Here is a 15,249-nt window from a genome sequence, read left to right as displayed (position 1 = left end):
GCCTCTGGCCCCGCTCTCTTGCTACCCGGGCTCCGGACGTAGCCCCGCTCGTGTCTGCAAGCTGTCCCTGCTGCGCCCCCCCCCCAAGTCCCCACTCGTGTCCTTGCTTGTGCCCTCGGCTGTGTCCCCCCACCCCGCGCTGTGCTCCCCGTTGTGGCTCCCGTTTTACCCCTCGTTTTATCCCCTGCTTCCCCGCACTGTGTCCCAGCCCTGTGCCCGCTCGTGTCCCCCGACGCGCTCCTGCTGGTGGCCGCAGCTGGGCTCGCGAAGCTGTGCCTTCTCTGAACAAGGCTTGCTTTGCGCCTGTGCTTAGCTAACTGCGCCCGCCAGGGCTTTGCGGAGATTTTAGCGCTGTGGATATACACCTAGACTGGAAGCACCGGCAGCTGAGCCATGTACCCTCCTGCTAACAGATCACTAGGGCGAGCTGCGTGCTGGGTCACACCATGTCACTGCTGGGAAATGGGGACAGTCAGCGTCTTCCTCCTGCCCGGGCCACCTGAGGTCAGGGCGGCAGGTACCGTCAGGGCTGGCTCGTGGGACCCCTGAAAATGCTGTTGCTGAAACTGTGGCTTCGGGCCATCATATGTCAGAATAACACGTCGCTTGTGCTGCAAGGAGGGGCAACGCCTGCACTGTGAATCACAGCTCGGCGGCCGGGACCCACCGCGTACAGACACCGAATACAGTGCAAGTCTGGGTCTAGAAAACTTGTGTTAATTTAATGTTATCGTTGGCCTTCACTCACAGGGCTTCCAAATCAGATTCCTTAACACAGCCCAGCACAATAGCGTGTATTGCAAGTTCTTGCTTTTCCATCCGGGCTGTGGTTTATTTGTAGGAGGTGAAGGGCCGGGAGGAAGGCAGGGAGCAGCCCTTCCCTTCGTGTATCTGTATGCATCACAGATCTCAAACTCCCGGATTGCTTCACTAACCACAAATGCATTCTTTCATCTGCTGCTGGCCAAGAGCCTACGCCCCTTCCTCTCAGATGCAGATCTTACCTTGGTGATCCAAGCCTTTGTCATCTCTAAATCGATAGGGCCGAGCTGCTGCGAAGGCCACCTGGAAGCTCAGGGTAGGGCCGAAAGCAGATTTCCTTCAATGTGGGGGAGCTTGGTAGGAACATAATACAGGGCCAGGAAGCAGCCTCTAACTACCTGCTTGGAAACCCTGTAAAAGGCAGCACATTTATATATTATCTCCTGGTTGATTCAGAATAACTCTGCAGAAAAAGTCAATTGTGATTCAAACCCAGCCAGTGGCAAGAGCATCTCCTGCAGCGTTCAGAGACCCTGTTACACCTTTGCTCGTAGACTCGGCAGGTCTAGCTTCAGCCTCCAAACACTGGAGCTTGTTCTGCTCTTTGCTGCTGGGTTGCAGACACAACGCATGCCCTGCTCGGCCCTTTGCTAGCAGTCAGCTGCCTTGCTGGGAGCTGAAGGGACCCCAAAGGGACCCTCACCTGGCTAAATGCCTCCCCAGGGGGAGGGGAGGTGGCCCCTTGGCATGCAGGCGGATGGCTACTGGTACTGGACACTCTCTCCCCCCCCTTTTGCTGGCTGACACATCCCAGTTTGTAGGTCGGAGGAAAAGCCACGCTGCTGGCTGGTCACCGGCTGCGCCCAGCCCCATCCTTGGCTTCGCCCCACGCTGTGTGCAGGCAGTTCCTCGTTTCTGGCAGTGAGACGCTCCCCTCCCACTCCTCCACCAGCTGCTGGGATGTCAGCGTTTGCCTCACAGCCCAAGGTCTGTCCCGGGGTGAGCGCGGTCACAGCGAGGCAGGCGGCACGCAGAGGACCAGCATGACCCGCGTGCTGTCGGACTCCCTGGGACCGTGGCAGGCTGGGAGTGACCCGTGCTGCAGGCTTCACTCTTGCTCCTCTGGGCCGACCCGTAGCCCCTCTGCCACGCTCGTGCTAAGCAAGCGTTTCCTTTGAGCTTCCGCCAAGTCCTTGCAGGAGACTCGCAGCTCGTGGTTGGACGGGGGCTTTGAAGCCATTTGTTCCCGCTAGAAGCAACATTGCCAGCCCCCAAATATGCAAGACCACCAAGTTTTACCCCAGAAGCACCAGCTTTTCAGTACAGTACATGCTGCCTGCCAGCACAGCCCTGTCCCCTGAAACGCACTGAAGCCCCAGGCATGAACGACTATCCCACCAGCGAGGCTGACTCTGGAGGCCGGCGCAGCAGAGGGCACGGGCATTACCCTTCGCAGCAAGCTCCTGCAGCACTCCCGCACCCCAGTGGCTCGGTCCGAGTGGCCGTACCACAGGTGCACTGCCAGGGCCGCCGCCAGCCTCCATGCAAGGCTTTGCGTTTCCCAGCTAGGAAAAGTGGTCAGCGCTGGGACCGCGCTATGGTCCTGCCTGTTCCCGAGACCACCCATTAACAGCAAGACAAACAGACCCTCGGGGAGCCAGCGCATAATGAAAACAGTGGCTGGTAAATCCCTGCATGGTTGCAGTGACGGCCTGTTTCCTACCATTCCCACAAGGGTCAGGGAAACCCTTTTCCAGCAGCAGGTGATTCACTTTCTAGCAAGCAGCTGGAAGCAACCAGAGGAAAAACAGTGAGACGACCCTGGCTTCAGCACAAAGCCCGGTGTAAGCTCTGTTGTGTTACTTCCCTTCTTGATTGCCTTTCTCCCCTCCCACATGCTGATAACCATGATATTTATTTGTAAATAGATGCTTCCTCATTTGCAATAATCCTCCCACTCCTGGCATGAATCACTTGTGGAAGCAATTGCTGCCTCCGCAAAAACTGGAATTATAGCAATTCTGAGTGAATCAGGGCAAATTAACAAAGCTGGTTAAGGGTGGGGGGCAGAGGAAGAACACTTCATGAAGAAAGAATAGCCAGGTAAAATGGGGGACAGTAACTTGAATGGAATTTGGAGCTAATCTAGAGTCCTAGAAAGCTGGCCATGAAGCGTGTATAAGTTATAATAAAAGACAGACCTTTCATCCACACACCTCGAGATGCTCTACAAAGGAAAAACAACATCGTAATAGGGCAACCACCCCTCCGGCTTTTTGGTCCTATGACAGAACTGGGTGACTGGAGAAAGGCTCTGTTTTGGTTAAAAGGAAGAAAGAAAAAAAAAGAAGAAAAAGGTTAATCCCCTGCCCTGTTTTCAAACAATCACCCTTAAATCCCTTTTAAAAGGAGGAGCAATTTTGCAAGTGAATATATTGGTTTTCACATAATAAAATCTAACAAACACTTTCCAGATGGCTACAGAGAGCTGACTGAGGCCACCTGCAAGTCAACAGCGGCGAAGAGCAAACGCAGCTCCCGTGAGCCCCAGCACAACATTCCTTGCTCTCTCCCTGCAGATTTTGGGCTAGGAACATGTCAGTAGATACAGCTCAAAAAGAGGACCCAGGACCCCCGCAGGCCTCCTCACAGGGGACCTCCCAAAGTGGCATTCAGGCTGCTTCCAAACCCTTCTTGCTGCCCTTGGCACCCGCCAGCTTGCAGATGCTTTTCCAGACAGTGAAATATGACTCCTAAAACTGAGCTAAATCCACTGGCTCACTACACCCAGGAAATGGTGACATATTGGTGGCTTCTCATCTGCCAACACTTGCCAGCACTGCAACCTATTGCCTGCTCCATCCTCAGAGTTTTAACACAGATTCAAGATTTTCATAGAGTTCCCACTGATTAAAAAAAACACAAAAAAAATATTTAATAGTTTTTCCCAGTTGTTGGTAGTGCACAGCTAATGCTAGAAGCCTGTACGTTTTTTTCTTTTTCAAATAGCTCTTTGTGGCTTGTTCTGGATTTTGAGATCAATTTTTTTTTAATCCCCAAAAGTTAATTGAAATTGGGAGGCAGATTCTGCCTTGCTTGAAGCTATGCCTGTAAAAGGTTAATTAAATCTGGCTACGGACTGCTGTGATAATAAGAAACTCTGAGCCTCCTTCTCCAAAAGAAGTTAGTTTCTAAGCTTTGTGGGGCAGAGAAAGACACAAAAGTACAGGCTGGATCTTCAGCAGAGACCAGCAGGCAACTGGCAGACTATAATGCTTGACTTTTGTAACAGATAAAGCAATTTAAGACAAAATCCTGATTTTCTTTTTGTTGTTTTTTTCCAGATTTTTTTTTTTTACTTGTATTTTATGATGGGACTAGCTGAGGGGCATCTTGGCGCAGGTCTAAAAAGGGATCATTTAAAAAAAAAAGCTCACCTTTCAAAAAGTAGGAACATTAGTGACATTCTAGTGACATTCGGTCTTTATTTGTTACGCTTTCCTTTGGCTTTCATCATTCCAGCTCTCTGCCTCCGTACGGTTACTGAGGCTGTAGGACAACAGTTAGACCTCTTTGGTTTCACAGAAGCTGCAATGGTCCATGAGAAATTCAAAGTAACGGTAAAGCAGAGCACAAATTCAGCAGATATTTTAAGTGATTACCTGACGGAAAACGCACCCTGTGCCTACGTGGAGCATAAGCCACAAGGAGCACTTAAGACTCACTTAAGCCCCTACAATGTAAGTGGAATATTGCTGGCTTGTGGCACAAAAGTGAATTTCGCTGTATGGAGTAATCACTCAACAAGGACGATCTGCTCATTGATGTCTGCGACAGAGATTCCTTTAATCTCTACTTAAAATATTCTGACCTGGTGGCCAAAAGGGAAAAAAAGCCCATCTATATACTGTCCTGAAGCAGCATTTAACAAGGGGGTTGTGTGTTTGTGTCCAGCATAAAAGACTCCGGCCATGTGTTTATTTTGGATTATGAATGTGAAAATTAGGAAAAGCAAAAACATTAAGGTTTGCACTCTCCACCCCTTTCCCCAATTTCTCACACAAAAACAAATTGTAGCTGACTAGATGTTTTTGGCTTCCACTTTGAACAAAAATCAATCAGGCTGCAGCAGCCAATGGAGTTGTAAGTCATCCCCCTGTTTATTTTCTTAATGTATGGTTTCAGGATAAGTTAAATATTATGCCAAAGATCAGCCACTAACTGTTGCTGCATTGTCTGCTTGTGAGTTCACGTTTCCCTCCCGTAGGCCCTTGCGAGTCCGGGGAGCACGGGCTCCCCGCTAAACCCTGCAAGGCTGGAAAGCGCCCACGGTGCTCCGGCACTGCACAGCACCCTCCGCCCCGTCCCCAGGTCGGCTATGCCGCTCCCATCCTTTCCCATGGCCTTGAAGGAGCACCCGTTGCCTTTGCCCACTCCGTAACAGCTGCCAGTGGCTCTAATCTGGGTTGCCCATATATACAAAACTGCACAAGCCTGCTGCTAGCTTGTGTTTGGCTTGAAGCACGTTCCTCCAGCCTCTCTGACAGCTTCCTCCGGCAGGTAATCCGCCTGCTGGTTAAAAATGTGGGCCTTATTCGATTTTTTCCTGGCTTTATCTTACAGCCACCAGTTCTGGTTTTTCTGTCAGCTTAAAAGGCTCTTTCATTCCCTGTATTTTTCACTGTGAAAGTACGTTTTATTCAAAGGTTTTTTGTTTTTTGTTGTTTTTTTCTTTAAATCAACTTACTGGGGTTTTGTGTCCTGCCAGACATTTTCCTTAGCTCCCCAAATTATTTTTATGGACCTTCTTTGGAGAAGGCCTACACAAATTGAGAAATTTTTCACCTATAGGCTCTCCAGTTCAAGTCTGGCCCATGTCATCACCCCTAAAAAGGTCTTTGTTGGCTGTATTAATGAAGCTGGTTTCAGGCTGGCACCTCCTGGGCTAGTGTCAATAGTGGAATGAACCGGTTAGCAAAAGATTATATTATATATATATTTATCTTTATCCAGCAATAGTGTGGGTGGAATAAGAGTTGCCCAGCGTGATTCAGAGCTAGCAAAAAGTCTTAGTCTGAGCTAGCAAACAGGGAGAGCAGAGAGGGCTTGTTCTGTGCAGGCAGGACCTAGAGCCCATGCACAGAGAGTCTCTTCTAGAGCTAAGAGGTTGCTGCCTGTCAGGTCCCTCTGCCAGGTGTTTTGGCCGCCACAGATTTACAGGCTCTCTGTAACCCACTGTGGTTGCAAGGAGCCACGTCCATTCACACCACAGATGGCTGCATGACACAAGGGCCATTCAGCTCTAGTGACAAGCAACGTGCCCAACGCTTGAGCAGCGCTCCCAACTGCACGTCTCTCTGTGCCCTTAAAACTCCTGAGGCTACACTGTTGTTTTCCCCAAGTGCCTGGGTGTCTGGGCTAGTTTGGGGATCGTTTCACAGGGCTGGTCTGCAGGGTGACCCCACAAACAGCAACAGCACAGAACAAGAACAAGAGGAGCAAGAAGGGCAGAAGAGCTTTAAGCTAGCTTTGCTGCTACAGCGACACCCCAAACGGCTGCAGAGTGCACCGGGAAGGTGCCAGGAGGTTTGGGATACCCTCACAGTGCAGGTGGGACCCAACAGACAAGACATCCAAGGCATTTACCTATGAAATACAGGTTAGGGAGGCCTTCCCATGCCCTTTCTTTCTCCCCAGGCCACCAGAGCAGGGGAAAGGGACCTCAATGTTCATCAGAAAAAAACAAAACAAACCCAAAAAACACCATACTGAAGTCAGGCCCTACGGCAGCCTGTGGCTGAACAGAGGCCTTCAGTCTCCAGGCCATTAATCCAACAGTCACAGAAGGCACTGCAGCAGGTCACAATGCATGGCACATGCCTGAGCTTGATGTATTTGTCCTTGTTCTGCTTGTTTATCTATCATTTGCATTGTGCCTGCCTGGCAGGCTCACTGCCCTGCTCCCATCTACCACCACTGACATGCTTCTTAGAGAGCTGAGTCAGCTAGCACACAGTCTGATCCCCACGCAGCGACCTCCTGGGCATCTAACAAGAGCCAGACCTGGGGCAGAGCCAGATCCCTGGAGCCAGGAGCCTTTGGATATCATCAGTACAACTGGGCCCTCCATTCCTCCAGAGCCCCCGCACCCACAGCCTCCCAGCTGCACCAGAGCATGCAAAGAAAACATGAGGCCATCTGGGAAGGAAATGAGCCACACTGTGCTCAGGAACGTGGGAAAGCAAATACGTCTCCCTCCAACAAGTTTCCCTGGGGTTAGACTCCCTAATGCGATATGCGACCCCACCTCCCACAGGGATGACTCATCCACCACCTTTGGAAGAGAAAAAGAAGGTGAATGATTGCAGAGCCTGGGAGCTTTTGAGATGATCCGGGAGCCAGGAGGAGACACGCATGACTAAGCCCGGCAGGAATGACAGGAATTCATTCTGCCAGCTGTACCTGCCCAGGGAAATCACACACAGGTATAACAGGTCCAGTTGTTCTCTGCTGCCATAACTCCTCCAGGATGAGAGACCCTGGAGGGGATCAGATGATCCCAAGCATCTGAAGATCCTCCGAGACCTTGCAGCATGTAACACCTCCCTTTCTCAAGGGAAACAAACCCCAGGAGGGGGAAGGCTGAGATTTGCACCAAACCACAAGTAGTCAAAGCAGACTTTTACCCTGCCTTTAGACCCTGTAGCTTTGTATCTAACTGTAACAGGCTTAAATGCTCTGGATTTGGCTCATAAGGGAGCAGCAATGAGACTGGAGTAAATCTATGGATGGGGGGGAACGGAGAGATGTGAAGGGGCAGTAGCCATCCTTGGCAACGCCAATCTCATTCAACATCTTCTGGCCAGGGGCAGACTTGTTGGTTACCTCCACCAGCACCTCCATCTCTCTTGGTTAGCAGATTGTGGCTCACTGGGGTTGGGGCTGCCAGGGACAGCGGGAGGACTGAGCCACCTGCAAAACACAAAAGGTGACACAGCAAGACTAGGAAGGAGGCAGCGGTTAGAAGCTCCCTCCACAGCCCCCGGGGCTGAGACGCACCGTTCAGCCTGCCACAGAGGCTGCCAAGGGGGCAGGCAGGAGGGAGCTGTGCCCACCCCCTGGCACCTTGTGCTGAAGGAGACGTGCTCACTGCAGGCACGGTCCCCTCTGCGGGTGCTGCAGCAAGGTGGTAACGCATGCATGAGGAGCTGCGGTGCCAGTCACTGCGGGTCAGTCAGTGCCCTCCTCGAGGAACCTCTGAGACACATTTTAAAGCAGTAATTATAACCTCTGCAGGGCATATCACGCCTCAGTAAAGATCTCCAGGACCAACGACCCAGCGACAACCAAGGCAGTTTACAACCGCTATGAGACTGAGCAGGGTGGGCTATTCTGGCTGCAGCCAGTGTCAAAGCTTGCAGCGCAGTGGTGACTCGCAGCCTGAACATTTTGTTTGTGGAACCTAGTACTGAGTCTTATTAATTACTGCACAGCAAATGGGACCAAGCCCATGTTGTTTGTAAGGGGATGGAGCCCTCCTGCCTGGGACAGATGAAAAGATTCTGCCAAGTGATACAGACCCTGTAAAATGCTTGCCTCTCGGCCAGATCCTCTGTGGCACAGGCCCCATGGCTTAGAGCCAAGGCAGCAGCAAGAAGTAAGATGAAACGCAAACATTTCAGTTGGAAAAGCCAGGGAGACCTGTACTTTGCTCACATGTACACAGAACTTGACAACACTGAGCTGATTTTGCTCAGCTGCAAAACAAAACTCACCGCTGGGCTTGCTCCAAGCCTGGAAATTTTCAACTGCAGGGAACAGATTTGACAAAGTTGAGAGTAACTGATACTGGTGGTGCATGTGCACACATCTGTGTATGCATGCCTGCACAAAGTTGCATGGAAATCTGCACAAACGGTGCAGCTGGCTCTGCCGTCATTAGCACAAAGGACAACACACGCTCCCATGGACATGAGTCAGGGCCAGTCATTTCAGGCTGGACTCTGACATTTACACATTACACAGAAGCACAACTCAGCAACTGAGGGTCCTTCTTGGGGAACCACGGTGCCTTCAGCTGATGCAAAAAGAGGAATTCAGGCAGGGAGAAGGCAATTAGTTTTCTGGGGATAATTTCTATTTCAGGGTGAAGTCATCAAGCGTTTGCGTGTAGTGACATTGCAGCTCAGCTGGATGATGGCATTTCTACCAGGGTGGCTTGTTTCACAACAAGATCTGCTCTGAGTAACCACCGTTTTCAGTGTCTACTCCAGCTTCCCCTTGAAACAGCCTGTGTGAAATGCCATGAATACTCCTTGCTTTTGTTTTCCTACCATAGAAATGGTAATGGAGACCCTTCATCTTCTTGAGGGGTGGTTGACTGGCAGACATAATTCTAGGATCAGACCTGAGCGATTGCAGTTCTCCGGTCCTGACTTGAACTATTCTTGGAACACAAAGCTGTAGTTCCTCTGACTATGCAATATAGTTCACATGAACCTGCTACAAAATTCATAGAGAGGATCTCAAAAGCACAGACGGTATCAGGAGCAACTAAATAATAAAAAAAATAATCTTTTCTTCTCCCCCCATATCTTTAAAAGGCTCAATAACAAGAAGTTCACTGCCTCCGTCAGGGCTCTTAGATAGTCATCTGAGGCTGACAGCTCTGCTTGGGTGAAGGCAGAAATTCAACATGCTCTTTTGCGAACGTGCAGTGGTTACAGGCCGAACAACACCAGCCATCCCTAGCTGATGGCTTGGCCTTCATCAGAGGCAGTCATTTAAAACCACTGAAAAGAAACCGGAGCACAAAATGCTGCTCAGAGCATCACAAAGGAGGCCTGACGTCAGTACGCTGGGAGGTGAAAGGCTCCGGGCCAAGAGAAGGGAAGCTGTGTTTGAAAAATGACAATTTCTGTCTAGGAAATGCACGGTTGTGAAAGGAGCCCTTCTTCATGGCTCTCCAGGAGCCAGGGCACAGAACAAGAAAAGCCTTTGAATAGTTATGTAAACTATTCGGCAGGCTGCCAGTGAGAGTTTGCAGAAGCCCAGCGGAAAAATTTATCTGCACGCTCAATTGGGAAGTTCAGAACACATCCTAACGCCGCTGACAATCTCGGGAGGCAGCCTCCAGGGCCCGATTTCCTTTTCCAGGGGAAAGGAAAAGACCAGGTCCTGCAAGGGTTGACAAAATGCTCCTGCTTTTCATTTAAGGGCTCCCACTTGACTTCACACCCCATTCACAGGTGTAAGTAATGGCAAGATGCCCATGCCAGGAACAGTTTCTGTCTCACATCAGGAAGGCAATAAGGTCAATGCACGTAAATACAGTCTGGCACCGAGCACTCTTCAAATGGGACTGAGGCCTGGTGTGCCAGAGCCAACACGAGGTGAGCAGTCAGTTCTACAAGAAAACACTGGAGAAGATGAAAACGGGGCAGGGGTGGGGGGAAAACTGTTTAGATCATACATTCCTCTGATCAGCATCTTCTGCAGGTTTGCCCTGCACCTAACAACACATCTCAGGGCTACTGGCACCCATTTCACCATTAATGTGTCTGGAGACAGCATCCTATTATAAATACAGTTTGTTCCAAGTAAGATACCAAAGGTGCATTTAAAAGAGAATGATGGTACAATATGCATTCAATCTCAGCTCAATAAAGCACTAAAGCTCCCCCAAAAAGGAGCTTCTGCCTGTTGGGCTCCCCAGGTACATACACAGTTTGCACAATTCCATGTTGCCAACATTCAGATGATACTAAAATGCCAGACATAGCTAGACAGAGAGACAGGGAACAGCAAAGAGCATCCAATTCCTTCCTTTGCTGAATGAGGGCCCCCAGGAACACCTGTGCTTTTGGCTCAGTTGAACAAAGATTACTTTCCATAAAACTCAGCTTTCACAATTCTCATTTTTTCCTCTCACATTTGCTCCTCCAAATACCATATGGAATTAAATACAGAATGATAGAAATTAAGAGATAAAAGAAGATCTGGCAGGCTGCCTAGCTAACTCTACTTAGGACTGCTAATGAGAAAGCAGAAATAAAATCTTTTGCTCATCTGTGATGCATGGAAGAAAGCAAAGTAATGCTTCTCAGGGTCTTAAAACTCCAGTTTTACTGAAAGGGGAACCAAGCAGGGCCAGAGAGGGGCCTTGACGTGGCTAACGGTAACCAGCTCATCCTAAGGCTCAGTGCCGGTCTGAACTCACTGACCTCACCAAGAGAAGCTCAACTCTTTGCTGCTTGGCCAAGTCCCTTAGACAGGAACCCAGGACCTGACAGAATTTAGCAGGGGTGAAACAGCTGTTCAGGGGTGCATTTGGGCCTGGCCAGCTGCCTTGCATGGCCAGAAACTCCCTACAGGGCAGCTCTCCCCCCAGCTCCCCAACCTTTGCCCACTACCAGCGCTCTGGGAACCTGCCCACACAGAGCCCCTGCACCAGGAGCTGCTACCTTGCAACAGGACACCGTGGGACAAGCCCATGCTCCAAGAGTGACAGCACAGAAACACGCAGGCACCAAACACAAGGGACCAAGAGGTTCAAACCAGAACCCTTTCTGCCCCTTCAGGCCCAGAGATTTACAGTCCCAGCCTTGGAAATCAGAGGGCTTTCCACAGGAATAACAGACAACAACTACTCCAGCAGTGTAAGGCGAGCAGCCAAGAACTGTGCAAACCCCTGCCCATTTCCAGGGTGCAGGTGTCTGTGCAGGGAACAGAATAACCCCAAAATGCAGGGCCCACTGCTGGACCCAAGGCAGTCCCAGGGCCCTGCATGTAGCGGGATGCTAAGAGAATGGTGCCATCTCCTGGCATCGCAGGGCGCTTCCCAGCTGGCAATCACACCTCAGACCAGCAGGGACCAAGGATGCTTGTCACTGCAAAGGACCCAGCTCGGCAGCTCAGGCAGGGACCGCCGAGCCCAGCTGCCTATGTCCCTGGGGGGACATACTGCACTAGCTGTTAATGCATGGCGGCGGATGCTCATGTGACTGACACCTGCCTGTAAGGAGGCTCTGACAGTCATGGAGCAGGAGAGAAGCCGAGACCGGGAGGCAGTGGATGCGTGCAGAATGAAAGAGAGCGAGACCCACCAGCATTCATCGGGATACAAGAGACCTGCCAGGGCATGCTGAGTGGACCTGGGGATATCGATGTTCTCTCAATTCTCTGTACAGAAAACAGGCAAATGCACCTCATGGCACCTGGCCTGGTACCTGCACGCATGGACGCTTGTTTCCAGTCAGCAACACCCTCACACCACTCCGTCACCCCCACAGACTGCTGCCCGCCTTGCCCAGGGAGAGCAGAACTCCGATCCTTTTATCGGCAGGGAAACTGAGGCACAGAGCAGTGACACAGGTGGCCCGTGACCGCCTGCCTAACAAGGGAGCTGCAGGGTCCCTCCCACCAGCTCTGCAGCACGGGGTTGTGTGACCCAGGGGCACCGGGGAACCCGCCACCACGTCTGCCTCTGAGCTGCAGAGCCAAACCGCAAACATGCGTCGCCGGCATTTTATCTCACCCACCTCTCCGCGAAGCCGTTCCACCTCCTCGCAAGGCCCTCTTGTGAGTCAGCTTAGGCCAGCGGAACATTAAGGTCAAGTGGGCTGAAAGAGAGCATATTGTGGCAGAAACAAAAGGAGAGAATTGTAGCCTAGGCAGCTCAGCGCATGGCTGTGCACGAATGAGACTTAAAGGGGCAGGTTCTGCCCCCCTCAGTTCGGGCCAGAAGCAGATGAATTGTTCTCTTAGACTCACTGAGGCCTGAAGCAGACAAAGAAGTGACACTGGGAACAAGACCGTCTTCCATCATACATTTATATTTGCATTCACCTCGGAGTAGAAATCCTAGTCTTCATTAAGCACAACTTCACAAATGTGACCAAATGGTGGGATTTATGGTTCAATAGCAAAACTGCAAAAAGCTAAGGAAAAACAGATTTCAAGCTTTTTAGTTCAGGCTGAAACAAAACAGGCATCTGTTGGGTTTTCAGGGAAATGAAAAACCCCCACCAAGCACACAGAGCTACAGGTCAGCCTGAAGAGATTACGCTTGCAATTGAAGGTCACGTTCAGGTTCTGTCCTCTGCTTAATTTCCTCAGTTTTGCTTCAGGGCTGTTTCCAAGTGAAAAACTGTTTTGAAACAATCGAAATGCTCCGCTCCTAAATCTCAGCCCAAAACAGGGGAGCATTTCCAAAATGCATATTTTTAATTGTCAAATTGGAATGTTTTGACATTTACAAGTATTTTTCCCCTCTTTGGCCAAGACTATTTGTTGAACTAAATCCAGCTTCACTAACAATTTTGGTCCTTTTTCCAAGGAACGTACATTGTGTGGAAACAGAATAATTACTTATAGTACAGAGCCAAATAATTCACCTCTCCACACTGATTTAAAAGTCATAAGAATCTGTTCCCTTAATATTTTTGCAAAGCCTATAAATTGTCAGATATGTAAAAAGCCCTGGAGACAGGCTAGCCCCCTACAGACCCCTTTTAAGGAATTGTTTTCATGCATGAATAATGAAAAAATTTTTCTTTTTGCTTTCTTTCCTCATAAAAACTTGCTTTAAAGATCTGAAGAGCTCTTAAGAATGCATAAGGCTACAGTATTTCCTATTTAGATTAGATTTAGAAAATTGCCTATGTAGCATGGCTAGTGTTAAGCAATTTCTTCCTCTAGATTAATTTCTGGAGAACTCACAGCCAGCATTGATTGTATCAAAAGGCACTCATTCATTTGAGGGATCCTAACCGACTCAGCAGAGCTGCTCTGGGTTTACTGCTGGGATCCGAATCCCACCTCTACGTTGCCATCCATGTTCAGTGGGACAGCCAAGAATTATCCTTCTGATCACAACAAGCTTTACCAGCATTTTTAAATGCAGCTTTTGAGCTCTGCTGCAAAGAGCTGATACATTAGCTTACATAATGGATTTGCAGATCCTATACATAGTCTTTTTAGGGAGAATGGGTTAGATTGCCATAGTTCTTCATCAGACATGCAGGGCAAAAAGGGAAAGCTACTTCGTTCAATTGCGGGTACATTGCTGGTAAAAGTAGAAAATACCGATGGCAAACTATGGATCTCCTGCTCTGCCCCTTTACCTAGCACAAATGCTCCCTGCAGTATTTCTACTACAGCTTTGAAGAGATTAGTTCTCACCCATGCACGAGTTTCCTAATAGTAATCTCAGCTTCTCTTGTTTAATTGCTTTCTGCCATTCTTACGAATCATCCTCCAGATTCAGGGTATATTTCCTACCATTAAATGAGTATCACTTATAAGCCCAAGAGATCCAGATATAATAAGTATTGCTGTTAATCAGTTCTAATATACACTGACATTCGCAATGTGTTTATCTTATTTAGAAAGACCTTTTCACACTTCAGACTATTCATGCATGCAGCTTTCCTGCTTCTCAGTTAACTCTTCTGTTTCATCAGTCCATGACTGCTTGACCACAGCATAAAAAAAGGAGTTTCCATATCCCTCTGACACTCACATACTAGTGGCTTTAGCATTTCTACTGAAGAGATGAAGAACAAAAATTGAGAGCACAAGAGAATCAGGCTAACGACAGCATGGGACTAGCAGCAAACTGAGCTCTTCTGTTCCCAAGCCAAGCGTCCTTGGGAACACAGTAACTCAGAACCAACTAAACTCTCCTTCCAAGACAGCGCTCATACAAAATAGCTCATGGGATCCCCAAGAAACAATATTTACTCTCTGAAATGCAGCTTACTGCATACATGCCTCTAGCCAGAAGAAGGGCAAAGTCCATTGCCAGTAACTCTCTGGACTGCCCCAAACACAGGCTGTTCCTGTATTGCCATAACAGCACACAAACCCTCCCCTGCCACCTAGCAGAGCTCACCACCACCTGCAAAAAAAGCAATGCAGGACAGTTAAGCTTATTCCAATTAAACCTTAAGGGTATAACCTAATTCAAAGGAGTAAATGTAAAACAAGCTGGGTACAGGAAACTCAGCTACCATGCCACAAATCAGCAGCAGGGTAACAACCATTTTCAGAACCATTTCTGTTATACAGACCCATAGCAAAGTCAGGTCCTAAGCGCATAAGTTAAGATTCACTCAGGCAAAGCTGTTCCTCCCTTACCCCAGCACAACAGCAAAGAAAGCCAGACTGACTAGGAAGACAGACAACATAAAAGGCTAACAAACTACAGAACAAACTCTTCACTGTAACAAGTAACTGAATTCCCCCTCTAGGGTTTCAGAGCTCAGTGTTGATTTATGGCCCATGAGAGCTAGCTGATGACTAGTATTGTATTTCTAACAGCCACCTAGCAAGTGTTTGGCTAATTATAGCACTAATAAAGATGTGGAGCAATTAGCTTGAAAAATGGGTCAGGTGATTGAATGAAGCACAGACCTCAGATAAATACTTGCAGGATTAGATGTTGAGGAAGGTGGGGAGGGAGTTAACGCTTTTATTAAGGTTTTC

At 49.1% G+C, this 15,249-nt stretch overlaps 1 protein-coding gene across 1 annotated transcript in view; it reads right to left on the bottom strand.

Moving 5' to 3' along the window:
- The window catches only part of TGFA (transforming growth factor alpha), a 23,333-nt gene extending 21,331 nt beyond the window's left edge, over positions 1-2,002 (bottom strand). Inside the window, exons 1-2 of the mRNA XM_026081691.1 lie at positions 1,875-2,002; positions 1,005-1,099 (exon numbers count right to left, since the gene is read on the bottom strand). Of these exons, the coding sequence (XP_025937476.1) occupies positions 1,005-1,099; positions 1,875-2,002 (223 nt within the window). The remainder of the gene's footprint in view (positions 1-1,004; positions 1,100-1,874) is intronic.
- Between the last annotated feature and the right edge of the window lie 13,247 nt (positions 2,003-15,249).

This window comes from Apteryx rowi, unplaced genomic scaffold, assembly GCF_003343035.1.
Source record: "Apteryx rowi isolate R43461 unplaced genomic scaffold, aptRow1 scaffold_56, whole genome shotgun sequence".
In the NCBI taxonomy this organism is placed as follows: Eukaryota; Metazoa; Chordata; class Aves; order Apterygiformes; family Apterygidae; genus Apteryx; species Apteryx rowi.
Note: the sequence above shows the minus strand (reverse complement) of the source record. Positions and strands in the feature narration are given on the sequence as shown.